This window comes from Galleria mellonella, unplaced genomic scaffold (assembly GCF_026898425.1).
Source record: "Galleria mellonella isolate WM207_F2 unplaced genomic scaffold, CSIRO_AGI_GalMel_v1 utg36, whole genome shotgun sequence".
NCBI lineage: Eukaryota > Metazoa > Arthropoda > Insecta > Lepidoptera > Pyralidae > Galleria > Galleria mellonella.
In genome coordinates this window covers 995,420-1,013,649 of record NW_026442086.1, presented here as the reverse complement: position 1 = coordinate 1,013,649, position 18,230 = coordinate 995,420, and the positions used below count along the sequence as shown (strand labels likewise).

Below are 18,230 nucleotides of genomic sequence, written 5' to 3'. Positions count from 1 at the left end.
CACGTGTGCAAACTGTATATAAAACCTCCCGTAAAAATATTTAAATTACAGTAACACCCGTATCAAAATCCGATGTATAATCTAATAATAAGAAAAAAACAAAAAAAACTCAAGAAAGGTGGGCTGTCTGCTTGTTTGCCTTTCTAAGTAACATAAAAAACTTTATACTATTTAAAGATATAAAATATACATACAAGTATATATCTCATTTCTATATTTATAAAGCCCATCTACATGTAAAAATTTTAATGCGATTTTATACCACTTCCTTTATGGTAATACTAACAAAGTAACTTTCACGCTCTACCCATTCCTAATCCATAAAATTAGCCGCTTAAGTTGATGATTCTTAACTAAACTATAACAATACTGTCTTGTTGAAGGGTTCCAGCTATCAATTATAAATGTTTATTTTCTTTAGTTTTTATGCCGAGCGAGCTTATAGTACCTACACCCGCTACGAAACTGCTATAGAATATGGTAAACATTGTCCTTTATTTTTCTTTCAAAGGAATTTTTAAGAAGGATATTAGACTTTTCATATTTTGCGCCAATTTGGGGAAGCCTAATTATAAGTCCAACCTCTATTCATGTACATAAAAAGACAGTATTCTTTTTTTGTGACTAACCTTCAAAATAAAGAAGCTCAAAAAATATACATTTATAAGCTTTCCATAAAATTACAATGTATATGGTATATACATTTCAAACAAAGACTATTCTCACAGCATTGTAATGTTTAAGTTTGTTTCACTTTTTCGTCGGATGATTGGGTATCGCAGTCTCCAGTTAGTAGCGGTAACATATATCTATGACCACTTGATTAATGACCAAAATATGTCAGCTGTCAGGGCTGTCACAACTCCGCACCTTGTTAGATTCATCGCGCCCTCTCCCGGACGTGGCAGCCCTAAATAGAGGTTACTTTTTGTGAAGGGACCAACGTTTTTTATCACGACGAACGACATAAGTGGCCGTCTCTAATTCACTAGCGCATTACGTCCGGACACGTCTAATCCGTTCACTTAAAAACCAAATATTACCTACAGGTATTATTGGAATTTAACAAAAACTCGAATTAAGGAAATAAAACAATAGTTACGTCCGTACTGTATTATCCATTTCAATCATGTGATTTTATCTACAAGTATTACCTTATCTCTACTCATATAACTTTCTTGTGAGTTGATTTTCACACGCACGGTATACTCAAAGATTATGCTGATATATTTAAATGTATGCGCTACGAGGAAAATTTTTGTAAATGAAATTACCACATTTATTTTGGGAGCTTTCGCTTCGGTCATATTATTTATGTTTAGGAGATCCTTTTTCAATGTCAAGTAGAGTAATGCGGGTTCCCGTGGTCCCCTATTTACAGTGGAATTGATTCCGTTTGTGCTCGTGGTTGACCGTTTAGTTCTTAGAGACGATTATAAAATTGTTCTCAATGTGACGTGCCGATGGTTCCGATCACCTCATACGCGCTTGTTGGTTTAGTGAACATAATAGTTTATTTTTGTAGAATGAGGCAAGGCACGTCCCACATGTGCGACCCTCGTATAACTCGGGGTGAAAGTATAAATAAACAAGGCTTGCTGATATCTGTCATCCAAAGAATTAGATTTATTTCAGCTCTGGCGGAAGGTGAAGGACCCTAGCCCCTCGTGAGACACATCCGAGGTAACACGCCTCGCCTAATCTATTGTGGCGATATATCACAGTGTCTTTATTATAAAATTTCCTAAAAATCAAACTGTATTTCAATAATTTTTATTGTATGGCAATCGTATCTACATTTTCTTAAACGCGCACCGTATGCCATGTAACACAATTTTGTCTCCAAAACTTGTCCAATATTGTGAACTGTCGGGTCGGGTCAGATCAGGCCGAAAAGGGAGCTTTTTTGTAACATGGGTGGGTATTTTTTCGTTGAATTATGTTAATGTCAGAGTGACGCGGACTAGGGAACTACCGATATTTAAATTTTCCCGAACACTGCTGAACGTTTTTTTCGGAATCGCTTGACCCTACCTATTTATTTTAAGGAAGTGAAAATCAAAGACGACCATATTTTTTTCTCGTTGTATATTTAATTTAAATAACAATACTACATTTTATTCATACAATAGCAGGCCACTAACTTATTTATGTACTAAATTACATATAGATTAATACCATCAATACATAAATATAAGTACTCGTAATGTTAATTATAAATTTTACCTAGAAAAAAAAAACTTCAGCGCTTACCTAAATACCAAAATCTGAGACGTACACTATTATAAATGTAAGTTCATATATTTATTAAATATTTAAATTAAGTAATATTATAAACAGGTAATCCCTTGTGTTTGAATTGTTACTACTCAGTAAATTGAAATACAATTCAGAATCAGAAAATTAAATAAGAAATCATTAAGTGAATACATTAGCCTACGTAAAGACTATACAAAATTAATATGAGCGATTCGTATAATTGTAGCTTTTACAGCAACAATTAGCAATCAGTGTGAATAATAGAAAACTGAATGCGATGGGTAATTAATTTTGCCCGTCCATCTGAAGCAATTCCTACTCACAAATTCTCGTCCCAATTATCTCGTATCAATCAAATTAATTCCCCCGTACTGTTGCTATCTTTCAAGACTCTTTCGTCCCTACTTACCTAACTAAATATACCTAAGTATAAATAATATTGCTAGATTGCGTAAAGAAATCTCAAGAATCTGGTAAAGAAATTTTAAAAACGATTAACTTTGCATAATATACTTTATTTGTACCATTTCATGTGCAAATTATCTATTGGAATTTGGAACTGATAAAGCAATAGATAGGGTTAGTTACAATGCTATTTTACTACACTTAAACACAAAATGAATTTCGTCGATTCCCTGATTGAATCGCCGATAAAACAAATGGAGTGCTCAATTTAAATAGATTGGATGGGATTTATGTTTCATTTTGTGAGTCCCCGTCACTGTGTCTATCGGATTCGCTTCTGTACATATCATAGGTATATATGCGGGTGCACAATGAAACCGGAATTGCATCGTTTATTCAACTAATTATTAATACGAGGCAGCCGGTTTACACCAATTTCATTTGTAATTAACATCTATAACGTATCGGATGAATTGTAGCATGTTGGATGCACTCGCAACGGAATTTACATCGTTCAGTGTAGCGTGCTCGCCGGCCATGTGACGTCGCGCGTGGCACGCACGCGCTGCGCTATTGAGCCGCGCCGACCGCCACAGGACCAACTGTTGAGTGCTGTCTCCCACCCCCAAACCATGCTTTCTTTACAGACCTCCCTCCTCGAACCTCCTACGCGCGTGACGTCATCGCCAACCGTCATACAATACCCAATGTGTGCGTCTATATCAAATGTCGGTCGTATCGTTCGAATGTTGATAAACTGAAAATTGCTTTGAAATTATCGTTTGCTTTCGTCAATATTGGCTGTTAATTTTGTAAGTACCTACGTACGACACATGACACATTTGATTTAAATGTCAGTTACCATCAAAAGTTGGATCTATATTTCATTTCATCTTCATGTATAATTAAAACCTACACAATGAAATATTAATTAATATAGATTACTTGTAATGAAATAGAAGTAAAATTTACCTACGCCTAAACCTTTGAATTATTTGTTAATCAAGAATACATCTAATATTATTATAGAATTAAACTGTTAAAGTTAAATAAAAATTATACTTTGGGGAGCGGTATACATATATAGATACCTGTGCAAGTCTATTCTTACTGGCTCTTCCTATGCTTCCACTACGTAATGTAAACGATAATAATAGCCCTCAACATGTCTAAGAGCTCTTGTCTGTTCTATGCAGCTCCGGCATTTAATATAGCTCTAGCCACCCACCCTACACTCTATTATTTAATTAAGTAATCCTATTCTTACTAAGATATAGATTGAAACAAAAATTAGTAATACACCATTCTTTCGTAGCACAATACTACTTCGCATTAAAATTGGAAGTTTTAAAAGCGGCGATAGATAAGTTGGTGGAATGCTCCAAAGATTCCCAAATTGAACACCACCCCACTGAATTTTTCGAATTTATATCTAGTTCATTAAAAATATTGTGACCCTTAACGCTTTGAAATGTACATAAATTAAGAGTCATGTTAAAAGGCTTCGTGGACTTTTAAAGTGGTTTAAAAACTGAAAATAAAGATGGATCTCGTAGGTTTTAATTTATGGATATACTAGCTTTTACCCGCGACTTCGTCCGCGTGACCGGTATATATTCGTTGACTGGATTAAAGAATAGCCTATATCCTTCTCCATTCCATGTAGTACGTATAAACCAAATTTTATGGCGATTGGTTACTATACTTATAGTGCTGTAACAGCGCTATGAGGTAACAAACTCACTTTTACATTTATAACATTAGTAAAGATTAATCTTTATATGTAGCTTCACCTTATTTATTTAAAAATAATCTATGTAAATATCTTTTTAAAAGTTAAATACAGCTAAATTTAATATGAATTATTACAATACTTTTGTAATTTTGATATTTTATAAATATATAAGAATTTAGTAATTAATTTTAAACAGAACTTTTACAGTTTTCCAGCGCTATTAAAAAGCAAACAAGTATTATTCTAAACATTAAAATTAATATATTCAAACAAACTTCAATTTACTTTGAGTGTTTGAACATTTTCTCGAGCTTTCGAATCGCAAAATAAGTGCAAAAAAACTTGTGAAGCAGTACCAAGGGAAAGTTTAGGCTTATGTCAAAACTTCAGGCATGTTGGGGGCGCGATGATTACTCGTCAAGAAATGTCAAGTGTCTCCTAACTCCCCCACACCCTCCGCCCCCATTTGAGGACTTGACACCTGTCGAATCTGAGCCAGACTGATTGGGACTTCTATCGGTTTCATACTTCACTCTACAGTACTTATCACTAAATAAAGACGTGTATTTATAAGCGTAACTCATAAATAATATTTTATTAATAGAATCTTTATTGATTTAATCTAAATATATCGTCACATAAATAACCGTATTATCCTTATATCATTTATTTTTAAACTCTCGATAAAACGCATTTCCTCAACTGTATTTTTTTAATTAGTCGTATATACAATATATTCGCCAATCTTGATTGTAGTTATCATATTTTAAATCTTTAAATTTTAACCGACTTGAAAAAAGAACGAGCCTCTTAATTCGGTGGTGTTTTTTAATATACTTAATAATCCGTATAATTTATCTCATTATTATCCAGTGTTGCAAATTTGCTAACTGACGGGCTGCAATAAAAACAAATATAAGTAAATAAATAAATATAAACTTAAATAAACTTATCACAGAACCTTATTTAAAAAGTGATACGGTAAAATTATAAAAACTAGCTCACTTACATTGTACTGCGAAGAATCTTGGGAGGTTTCGTCCGTACCATAGGGGACACTGGCCTCGCTTAATTACCGGTCTAAATTCCAAGCAGATAATAGCTTTAAATTGAGTAAATTGCACAGGTGGCCGACTAATGTGGACTCGTATACTACACGGTTTTAATAATGTATTTAATCGTGTATTTCGATAATCGATTGTAATAGCACCCAAATTTAATTCCGATTATTATTAGTAATAAAATTTGTTAAAACTGTGTTAATTATACACTTACAAAACTTGTAACTTTATTAAGCTTTGATTATATTTTTATCTTATTATCTACTTATAGTACTATGTATTTAGGTACAAATTTTCAGATCTGTATCATATATTCATGAAAAATAATAAAATTATATAAAAAAAAAAACATTATTTATTGTATTACATTTTGGATTTTCATATTATACCACTCAATATTATATTTCATATTTTAAAAATTCTCAAATGAGGATGCATAATTTTCATCGTTCATTCAGCGTTTTTCTATAAAAAAAACTTCGATACCGGTTTAAATTCTATAAATAGATAATGACTCCAAACAAAGTAATAAAAAGGTGAAGAATGATAAGAGTATTATTAACTCGTTGACTAAACAGTTTTAATAATTTTGTTTTTTAACAGCAAGTATATTAAACCTAGTACTGATTTTTAGCGGTAATAAACTTACATATAATGCTTATCAAATTATGTCAATTAGACACTTCAAAATCTTGTAGCCTTATACAAGTACGCGTAAGTAGGCACGTTATATCATATAATTATATATATATATATAAAACTAAACTAAAATATATATTTAACTATTATTTAAAAAAAATGTGTTCATCTAAATACTATAAATGGATATTTTGTTAACAAATTCATTTTAAAAGAAACAATAACAATGGTATTTTTGCCAGTTCTTTTCTACTGAGCTTGCTTGCTGAACTAGACAGTGGGGTAAAAAATTGAGGTGCCATACGTGGCAAAAACTATTCTTTATGAATAAATTTATATTCCCTTTGTATTCGTTGAAGTATTTTTTATTTCGTAATAAATAATACCAAAGGAAGTTGAATAATTGTTCACTACATTTCCAATAAATTCTTTGAGATTTTTTTAAATATATTATGTATATCAACTATGTGTTAAATAGTTATGGAATGTTTGATAATTCTACTCTTAATTTTTTATTTTATTCCAATAGGTACATTCTTTTTAAATCCAAATACGAATGTAATATTTTCATACGTCAAACGTCAAAAATGATGAATTTCCTTTATTACCTGGGGTTACTTTTAAAAAATATGAATTATATCGAGGTTCATTCCTTTATATTAAAGAAAGCAATTTATATTAATTTAATGCCAAAAATATAATAAAATCTCTTACCATAAATTAACTTATAGTAAGAGACTTTTATAGAGGGAAATAATGAGTTTTGAAGTATATGCTTATTGTACGTAGGTACAATAAAAACGCATAAACCACGTCCTCGTCCTGTGACTGTAAGGTAATCTGATTATACTAATGTATTCATGGATTGTTCACAGCGCAATTAAAATAAATTAATATATGTAATTTGGATGTGGAGCTAGTGAGAAAGATAAACAGAGCAAATGATCTGATTGCAATTATTCTCAAAAAAGTAACTATTTATTTCAAAATGTAGTTGAAACAATTCTAGAATTAGTACCGAATGTTTGTTTGTACTCGTATTACCCATCGACCATTTTTACCACATGACCAGGATATGTTATTTGACTCAAAAAAATGTAGCCTAAGTCCTTTTCTACCTCTGATACTACGTATATGTCAAATATCATGATAATTAATTAAGCATTAAGGCAAGCAAGGATAAACATCGCTATACTGTGCATGATATTGTCGCAGAAAAATCAAAACATACAGTTGCATAGGTTTACTTTACTTTTCCTGTAACATTTTATCGTGACAGTAAAATTGTATTGGATCAATATCATCGTGCCGTCCTACGGTAAATTAGGTATAAAGACGCCTTATAGAAACATGATATTGCCAACGTCAATTCAATTCACTGAAATAAAAAATTGTTGGCTCTATAGAATCGCCTGAATAAATGGAATACTTTAATTAAAACATTATTTAAGTTCTTTGAAACGACTAAACGCGTAGGTAGACGAGTTAATATCTAAATAGGCACCTACCTATTCCCTAATATTAAAAATATTCTACTTTTTATCCAGTCTTTTAGTTCTATTTATGTTTTAATTATATACCTAACTGATAATATAACACATAGAATTATTCATAATATATGATAAAAATTATTTACAACATAAATACTATTTTTATTTAAAAAGCTTGAAAATAAGTCATGTAACCCAATTAGACATTTTCAGAATGTATTTCTGTCTTTATTTATTAACTCCTCACAAAAAATAGCTGAAAGGATTTCGATGAAACTTTTGAATTTAGTATAGAAAATCAGTGCACTTCATTAGAATAATGTAGTGAAACGAATCACGAGATACAGATTGATCCTTCCGTTATACCAAGTCATATAATATGTAAAATCTCCCAAGTCATTGTTTTTACAAAAAGTTACCACGTGTAGAAATATGTAAGTAGTACATAATAGAAAAAAAAATACTGTACAACACTTAAGTACTTACATTATAATTATATACTGAAAAATTTCCCCCGAAGAATGCAGTCGAAATTTTTAACTTTTTTTACAAACTTATTCAAGTTCACAGAAGAAGAAAACAAAATTTGTTTTTATCTTTCAATTTCGTTCCTCAGAAAAAGTTGTTGAGTTTCATGTATAGGTACTATTAATATTTTGAAATTTCTACACTGTGTACGTATATATATATCATTTCATGGAAAACAACTTGTAAGCGATACACCATCTAATGAATAATAATGATTGACCACCTAAGTATTTTCTCAACATATATAAAGAATAGATACTAATATTTAATTACAATATATACAAAAACATTGTATTTGTAACTCTTTACATTGCACATACACATACGAGTATAGTAGGTATATCGGTTGATGACTCGCTCTGTCTACGACACGCGCACTTTATGGGCTTAATATGTTAACTAAATGCAAATAACAACACGTGTATACTGATATTGTACCCTCGTAGACACTCATAGCACGAATAATTTTCCGTCGGGTAATAATTCACGTTTCATATTATAAATTACGTCGGAAACTCAAATTAAATGCATAGGGGACGATGCAAACACGGATGATGGGGAAAATAATAGAAAGTAGGTAAGTAGATAATTTTTATGTGAATTATAATTTAATATCTACGTTCTTGTAGTACGTTCATCCATTAACAGTATATACTAATTAAATGCTTACCTACATTATATATATATATATATATATATATATATATATATATATATATATATATATATATATATATATATATATATATATATATATATATATATATATATATATATACCTATTTAATAAAAAAATTAAGTATAATATTAAAAAATATATAACTAGACGATAAATGGCATATATACTAGATGTACATGTATAAATATAACAGATAGAATAAGTTTATATTCTCATTTAATAAATTTTAGTAATAGAAGAAGTATATATAATACGATTATATATAAGTAATACGATTCATTTTATTTACACAACATTCTAATGTAGAGGTAATCTAAAACTAATCCATAAATTGTAGTGCTTTTCTATGTCTCGCCTGATACGACTTCACGACTTGTAAGCGCATACGAGATACGAGTCGATTAAGAGTGCGTGCTCTGAATCGCCATTTGCTCATTATTCTCCTCCACCCTATTCATTACTCGCTAGCTAAATAACTAATGGACGACGCCTTAACACGTCTTACCGAAAGCAGTTAGTTTCAATGAAGTCGCATATGCCACATCATTCTGAGCATTTCGCGAATTTAAACCGGAGAAGCGTTAATAATATACTTGGTTAATAATCGTTACACGGATACGACTGGGAATTTTGTGAAAATTTGTACTTAATTTTCGTATTAACTAAATTAAGAGATCATAGATAGGCCTAAATAATGGCAATAAATCAGATTTAATATTTAATTACCACGCATTAATGTGATAGATTACGGAATAAATTAACCATTACAATAAATCCAATTATTCTATCAATAGGCGCGGTTTGTTGGTTATTGAGCGACTTTTACTAGATTGCTTTATTTTACTGATATATGTATATATTTTTTACTTATTGTCATTGATAATATTAGCTGATCAAACCTTGTTTTACCGCTTACCGCTATCTACTGAATTCATTTCTTCTTATTGAGAAAAAAACTATCCTTTTAAACTTAAAAACTATAATTTCCCAAGTTAGAGCAAACAAAATAAACATTAAAATCAGTTGAACAACTATGAAAATTTGTATGAATAAGGATCATGATATGATCATGATTTTTATATTAAGATATTACTGAAATTTGCAACGAACTGATAAACCATCGAAAGGAAAGTAATAGTTACTGCTAACTAGTAAGCTATGTTTTCCTCACTCTGTACTATAACCAACATAATAATAGAACAACAAGTAAATAAAAATCAATAAGACTAGTAAATAAACTAAACGAGGAACCCACACACAAAATAACCACTACATCATCTAAACAAAGATACAATTTTTTATATTTCTTGTATTTTATGAGCCCGTGAGCTTGTTGTAACTCTGGCAAAATATACTATTAATATTGGTGTTACTCATGTCTATAGGCGACGGTACCTGTTATCATCAGGTGAACCATCAGCTTCTTTTCCATTTTAAATAGCCCAAAAATATTATTTGCCTAAATCTTGTATTATACGCTAATCATCAACATCATCATCTTCCTACTCTGATCCCAATTATTATTTTGGGTCAGCGCAATATGTTGTTTATCATACGGCAATATTTATATTAATATTTTGTAGTATCGAATTTATCTGAATTATTTATATAAAGAAAGGAGGTCCTTCTTAAGTGAACTAAACATCAGCCCAGTGAATCCTCATTCTTCATTTTATGTTTGATATATATATGTATGTATATGTATGTGTGTGTTCGAACATTTTAAGAACAATTTTCCTTTCATTGCTAATAGTTTATAATTTAACTACTTTTGAGTTCCGATAAATATCCTAAATACGATTTTCACTTTAGTAATTTTGATACGGTATCAGCCATACCCCAATTGCAAATATATTAGACTGAGTTTAACGATGCATGGTATATTTTCTGAGGTCAAATAGTCTACAGTCACAGTTGAAGCTGTATCTAAAAGCTCTAAAGCTAACTAGCTAGGCACTACTAATTATTGACATTTAATTGTGTCAAATAGCTATTATATATTTCATTTACCCACTTAGCAACTTGTCATTTGTCCATTAAAACCAAACGACAAATTTTTTAAATACATTACGTATAGCGTAATTTAGGGTATCTATTTGCAGTACGCTGGAACGACGATGGGAGGCGCCACAGGCGCGCGTGTTCCAACAGCGGCGTCGCCAGCCAACACCGCGTCTTCATCGTCCTCTAACACGGGCTCGGCTGGAGGCACACGTTCCACCAGTCTCAGCACTGCGCCGCCACCACCCGCCTCTTCTGCTTCCACTACCGGGGCCGCCGGCGAACAACTCAGCCGCACCAACCTGTACATCCGTGGCCTTAGCCAAAATACCACGGATAAAGACCTGGTGCAGATGTGCCAGATGTAAGTAATGTATCTCAACTCATAAGCTGTCTAATACTACTAGATATATCCCGTGACTTTAGTCGCATAATTTTGTATAAAATTTATCGTAAGATAAGAGTTCAAATTCCTTTATATATACAAGTTTTGTATACCAGAAGGAGACTTTGTACAAAAGTCGTTTGCTTGGACACATCTGTCCCATTCGTGTTTCTACCGTGAAGAAATTGTTTTTGTATGGCTGTGTTTCGGTTTGAAGGGTGAGATATGGCTGTGAATTTACAGGGTACAGAAGAATAACATCTGTGTCATCAGGAATGGCAACGCATGGGGGATATCATGAGCGAAACTGTATACTCTGTTATGTCCATGGTACTGCTCATGACTATAGGTAGGCGACGGTTACCACTTTCCATCAGTTGAGCCGTCAACTTGTTTGCCATTCTAAGTTGCATAATTTTTTTTTAAAAAGTTTTATAGAGTAAAAGAAACGCCTAAAACAATACTTTAAAATGTTTAATATTAGTATTTTAATGCCATCTATTTTTTTTTTCAGGTATGGCAATATTATTTCAACAAAAGCAATATTGGATAAAAATACGAATAAATGTAAAGGTAATCAACATTCACTCCTGCATTCTTCTCTTACACTATCATAGCAATATAAGTTGCCTTTATATATACGTCATGTACCTACTTCTAGTAACTAATCTGTGCATAGATATTTCACGTATGTATATAAAGTACTTATTCTATACTAATTTATATTCCTATACAAATAGATTTTGCATCAGTAAAATTATTCGTAACTGAATTATTTAATACAATATTAATATTTTCTAGAATACCATATACCTTCATTAAACTAATCCATCTATGGTGAGACTTTTTTCCAATATATGCACGACACTAGATACATATAATTTGGTTCATATTTATAATGTTCTCATAATTATTATCAATTACGATATGTATGTTTATTTCACATATGTACCCACGTGTTATTTTCAAGTAGTGAATTATCATCTTCGCTATATTTTTTGCACTTAAGCACAGATAATTCTGAAATGTAATCGTTTATCAGAGGATGCACACTATTTGTGTCTATTTATCACAATATAATCTTTTTGTATCACATTATCATCACGCTCTTACTGTAGAGAACTATTATAGTCATCATTAGTTACATTATATCTATCAGATCTATTTTATAGCTGTTTGTTACATTTGAGATCTTAGTTAACCTGTTTAAGCAGCATGTATCATCAGACTTTCTTATTAATTATATTACTTCAGAAAGCCCATAATTATAAAGATATTTCGCTTTTGTTCCTACAGGTTACGGTTTTGTAGATTTTGAAACGATCGCGTCAGCCGAAGCTGCAGTGAAAGGATTACAAGCCAAAGGTGTTCAGGCCCAGATGGCTAAAGTGGGTATCTGGTTCCTGCGTAGACTGAACCGTGTACGTTGTGCATGCAAGTAATACTATTATGACTAACCGCCTGCCCCTAATCCGCTCTCACAAACACCTATAATTCTACTACAATAACAATAAACCTACATACTATATAAATCCCTAAAAATTCTATCAAACCCTTTTCTTACTTACAAGTCATCCTTTTACTTTCCTTGCCAATGCAATATATTTCTATCCACTGACCACGAAAAGAAAGTAGCTTGAAGAGAATAAACAATTACCTGCCTTATTTTCAAATAAGTACCTTAATTTACCAACTATATTTTCTAAATATTTTTTTTTATTTAATTTTCTAATTTTCAGGCTATTTTCTTTTTTCCTTTCAACTTAAGATCTAACCAATATCCTTTACTTATAGCTTTAGTATTTTACCTTATTTATATACTTAATTGATCAAGTGCTGTAATGCCTAATTATTACGCATTACGATAAGCAATATTCTCTATTATAAAGACTAGATTTGTGACACATAACCTACTTATGCATCATAGCATCAACATCCTTACCCTTAATGTTCTAGGTGGAATTTTAGAACAATCAAATTTCTTAATGCATATTGTTTGTTTGATTCAATAGATGTGTGACTTTACTTAGATATAGTAGGCTCTGTGTTTAGATGGTCAACGTAAATGGGAGAGATCAATTGATCCACGCTGGTGGTACCACCCCATATACGCCTCATCATTATTTTATTAATTTTGGGAAATGCCAACAGTGATAATTTGGTATGTTACCATTATATCATATATTCTGACACTATTGTGTTGTAAGTATTTAGTCACTACAATGGTACGCAAATACGATGCAAATATAACGCTTACTTAATTCTATATCTCGAATATTATTTCATCTAATTAATTCTGTAATATTGTCGTTTGCTTCAGCGTTATAAAATATATAACTGTATTACCGCTATTGGGCTCGGGTATACTATGCTTTCGATATTAAATTAGAGTGTATGCGACTTAACTAGCTTCATAATCTATGCTGATGTATATTATGCCCATCCCGTTGATAACACTTACCTAATATTATTTAGTACATTAGATCAATCTGCTGGTTTACGTCAGTGCTGGCTTCAGTGTCTAGATAACTTGCGGGCTTCAAGCTAATTATGAAATACTTATTCTGTGGAACATCCTTCCGTTCTCCGTTTATTGTAATAAATGCTTTGAAATAAATGACATCTGTTATCCTCTCAGAACAAAAAAAAAAACAAAAATGTGCAGGGGTGCTTGTGTGCAGTGAGTGTATTGTCATTGATTATTAAATGAACTAAATGTTGCTCTGCCTGCTTACCACTAATCACTGAACACAATAACAGAGAAACTATTTGACGCTGAAAAAGTATGTTATACATACTTTTTTTAAGCTACGTAAAAACTTTTTTTAAGCTACGTTTTTGACGCTAAGTAAAAGAAGTATGTTACACATACATTTTTTACTAATTTAATTTTTTTTTTTTATTAATACCGTGATATAGTATAGTTTGAATAACAGCCCTCTTACTAGCACATTGAGATAGCTGACTTACGAAGTAAATCAAATATAGGCACCCAATAAATAGGGTCCAAAGTTAAACCTCTAATTTCAAACTTTGCAATAGATAGTTTCTCAATTTTGACACAACTGAAATTAAAATATGTTTACCTCATACAAGGTAAATATCAGAACAGCTTCTTCACCTTTCGCCCCTGGATTTTTACAGCAACAAGAGCAGGATCCCACCAACTTATACATGGCGAACTTGCCGCCACATTTCAAGGAGAATGATGTGGACCAACTGCTCGCGAAGTTTGGGCAAGTTGTATCGACGAGGATCCTGCGTGACACTCATGGTCATAGCAAAGGAGTCGGCTTCGCAAGAATGGAGTCGAGAGAAAAATGCGAACAAATTATTCAAGTGAGTTATCCTTATTTTCCAATATAATATTAAATCTGAATTTATAGAAATGTAATTCTAAATAAATTAGTGGAAATATTACCAATATATTTATAATTTGAGCAAATTGACGATGAATAATATTACAAATATTATTGCATCGTCAATTTGCTCAAATTATAGGCCTTTCGTCTGTTTTAAAAGTACTTTATTGGATAAATTGAGTTCCGAAAAGGAATTAATTTTTTTAGATTCCAACTGACACCCACGATTTCGCCATTTCATCCACATGCATGCGTTACCACATTCTCTTAACAGTAACCTCAGATGAAATAGCCACAGTCATTGCTGTCGTCGTTATAGCCATTTTTGTGAACATAGTGAACGACCGAACTTGGTTTCAAATGTAGTCAACAATTCGTCAAGCGCATTTAAAACTCATCTTAATTTTTGAAACACTGTCACCAAGAAATTGCTGACATTAATCATAGAGTTATTGATTTTGAACATTTTTAAATTACATTGAACAATGTCTGATTTTTAAATTCCAGATGTTTAATGGTAACGCAATACCCGGTGCCAAGGAGCCTCTACTAGTGAAGTTTGCGGATGGAGGCAATAAGAAAAAGGCGTTATACAACAAACAGAACGAAAATAACGGCAGAGCGTGGCGTGATAACAATGAATCCATTACGCAGGTAACATGCAGCACATAATACGTGATTGAGAATTTTCACTGCCGTAACCGTCACCGTGACACTTATCTGCTATTAGAGGAAATGATTGCTAAATTAAGCTATGTACCTCAATGAGGTCATCGGCAGGTATGGATGTGGTAGAAGCAAAACTAAAAAATATTGAGAATGAATGATAAACCATAAACGTAATATAGCAAACCTTATATATATATATATATATATATATATATATCTGTCACATCTATCTCTCGCAGATATTAATCTAGAAATTAAATCAAGTTTTTGTTATATTTTCACAACTTCAAATACCTATATATTTATTTCTCTATTATCCCGTAAGCACAACTTCCTGTATCTAAATGATCGACAGTATACAAAGAGGTACAATTTTTATAGTTTTACTATTTAGTGTAGGTCATAATGATGTGTGCGCAGGCGATGAGCGCAGGCGGCGTGTATGCGGGCGGCGTTGGTGGCGCGGGAGCCGGTGGCGAGTGTGCCGGCGTGTACCGCGGCGGCGCCGGCGTGTACAGCGTCACGGCGTTCCACCACCCCCAGCTGCATCATCACCACCATGCTGCGCACCCCACCGCTTGGCTGGCGCCATACCCAGCGCTGATACCCTCCGCACACCCCGCGCATCACGCCGCACATGCAGCCCACCCGGCTCATATACCTATCGACTCCGTGCCTAGCCAATACGTAAGTATACTACGACAATTAAGATATCAATACTATGAACAACGACATAAAAGCACGTATTGTGTATAAGCATAACGAAAATTGCATTACGGCGCTATAATAATAATATTTATTTAATCAGACTACATAAGGCCCACTTTGTTAGTTATAAATTGACTTAACCTATGTTAGTAAATCAGCGGTCATGACGCTCTTGCATTAATAACCTGTCCCACCCAATATTTTAAGATGGGACAGTCCATTTTACCAGAAATTGTCTTCAGGACACTGTTTGAGCTAACACGCACCCTACCCAACAGCGAAACAATTCGTTTGCGCCGTATTGCGTAAAAATCATCCGTACGCTCTCGTGTAAACATGTGTGACGCACTACAGTGACGGGATAGCCCCAATAGTGCCCTGAAGGCTTTATTATATTCAACTCGAAGAACATTGTAAGTTTTTTAATTATAGTTGACCCAAAAGCTACTCGTGTAGAAAACCTGACAAAAAGCTTTAAGCAAGGTTATTTTGACATGTTTTGTACACCTAGCAAACCTGCGGGCCAACATATTACTTCTAACTGCAATGCTCGTTTTTCGAGTTCTATGTCCATCTTTCAAAGTACTTGCAATAATGTGACCGAGATATTTAAAATCAGTTACCACTGCAAGTACATTTCCATTAAGTGATACTCCGCACTCAATCATACTATCAATATGCTATCTCAAAAATTTCATTTTGATATTACAACTAAATTATTATTCTAAGGACTAATATGAACTAAATTTAAAATGGATTCGAGTCAGAACTACTTTAATTTTTGACAGTCTGTAAGAAAGATGATTTTCGCTTTAGCGAAACCTGGCCTGGTGAAATTGGTTTGCCAAAGAGGAGGTATATTTTAGTTTACAAATAAATAAATTTAAAGTCAAATATTCGATAGTGAAGATCGGTTGTTGTTGAGAGGAAAAAAAAAAAACTACCCACTAACATAAAATATTATTGCAATAATTACAGCTCATAAAATTTATTTATTATCATATTGATAATATATTCCAAATAGCTGTGCGAAACTAAACTTATGTATTTTCTTAAATAACAATACAATATTAGTAATCCATAGCCATTGCTAGATATCATATGACAAATTAAGACATATTTACTGTAGCGGTAATATATAAGATTAATTATTTTTTTTGTAACAGGCTCTAAAATCTTCCCCGTCTGCTGCTGAAACTTTACTAACAGACAATGTTAGCAAGTCATCAGCTGTATTTAACTTTAGACATACATCATCAGTAGAAATAATGAAAATATTCAAACAGCTTAATAATAAAAAAACAGAGGATCTATGGGGTATATCTGTTAAAATACTGGATAGTATAATGGAAATTATTGCGCCCTCTCTTGCTTTTATTTTCAATAAATGTATAGATGAAGGTAAATTTCCTAACATAATGAAAATTAGTAAAATCATACCGCTTTTTAAATCTGGAGATAGGAGTGACCCAATAAATTATAGACCTATATCCATACTCCCAGTACTCAGTAAAATTTTTGAAAAAATAATCCTTATGCAACTTGTCAGTTATTTCAATTTAAATAATTTAATCCACAATAGTTAATTCGGTTTTTCCAAAGGTCGTTCAACTACAGACGCAGGTGCAGAGTTGCTTAGACACGTATTTGCTGCATGGGAAACGAAAATGGATGTGATAGGTGTTTTTTGTGACCTTTCTAAGGCTTTTGATTGCGTTGATCATAATACATTGCTAAAAAAACTTGCTTTTTATGGCGTCAAAGACAATGCTTTAAATTTAATAAAATCTTATCTATCTGATAGAATACAGAAAGTGAAGATTAGCAACGCTACGTCTGACGGGTCACTTGTGCAAATGGGTGTACCTCAAGGATCTATTCTCGGTCCATTTTTATTCCTAGTTTACATTAATGATCTCCCATATGCCATGCAGGATAGATGCGGCATAGTATTATTTGCAGACGATACTTCATTGATTTTTAAAGTTAATAGAATGACTAATAATTATGACGATGTAAATAGTGCTTTGCGGCGTCTCCTACACTGGTTTACAACTAACAATCTTATGTTAAACGCTAAAAAAAACAAAATGTGTTAATTTCTCTCTGTCTAAAAGTTTTAATACTAATTGCAATATTAAATTAAATGACGAATCTCTCGAATTTATAGAATCTACTGTCTTTCTAGGAATCACACTAGATAATAAAACACAATGGGGTGCACAAATTCAAAGCCTTGCAGCGAAACTAAGTTCAGCAGCTTTTGCCGTGCGTAAAGTTAGACAGTACACTGATACTGATACTGCTAG

General features: G+C 32.4%; 1 protein-coding gene across 4 annotated transcripts in view; it reads left to right on the top strand.

Annotated features, from left to right (window-relative positions):
* Window positions 1–18,230, top strand: part of LOC113520558 (protein alan shepard) — a 36,261-nt gene that overhangs the window by 5,618 nt on the left and 12,413 nt on the right. For 2 of the 4 annotated variants that reach the window (XM_031910089.2, XM_026905922.3), the window contains exons 2-7: window positions 10,884–11,161; window positions 11,697–11,755; window positions 12,479–12,603; window positions 14,327–14,521; window positions 15,052–15,198; window positions 15,613–15,900. In XM_031910089.2, the coding sequence (XP_031765949.2) occupies window positions 10,914–11,161; window positions 11,697–11,755; window positions 12,479–12,603; window positions 14,327–14,521; window positions 15,052–15,198; window positions 15,613–15,900 (1,062 nt within the window). In that variant the 5' untranslated portion in view covers window positions 10,884–10,913. The remainder of the gene's footprint in view (window positions 1–10,883; window positions 11,162–11,696; window positions 11,756–12,478; window positions 12,604–14,326; window positions 14,522–15,051; window positions 15,199–15,612; window positions 15,901–18,230) is intronic. The other 2 variants (XM_031910085.2, XM_031910086.2) reach the window with 2 other exon arrangements.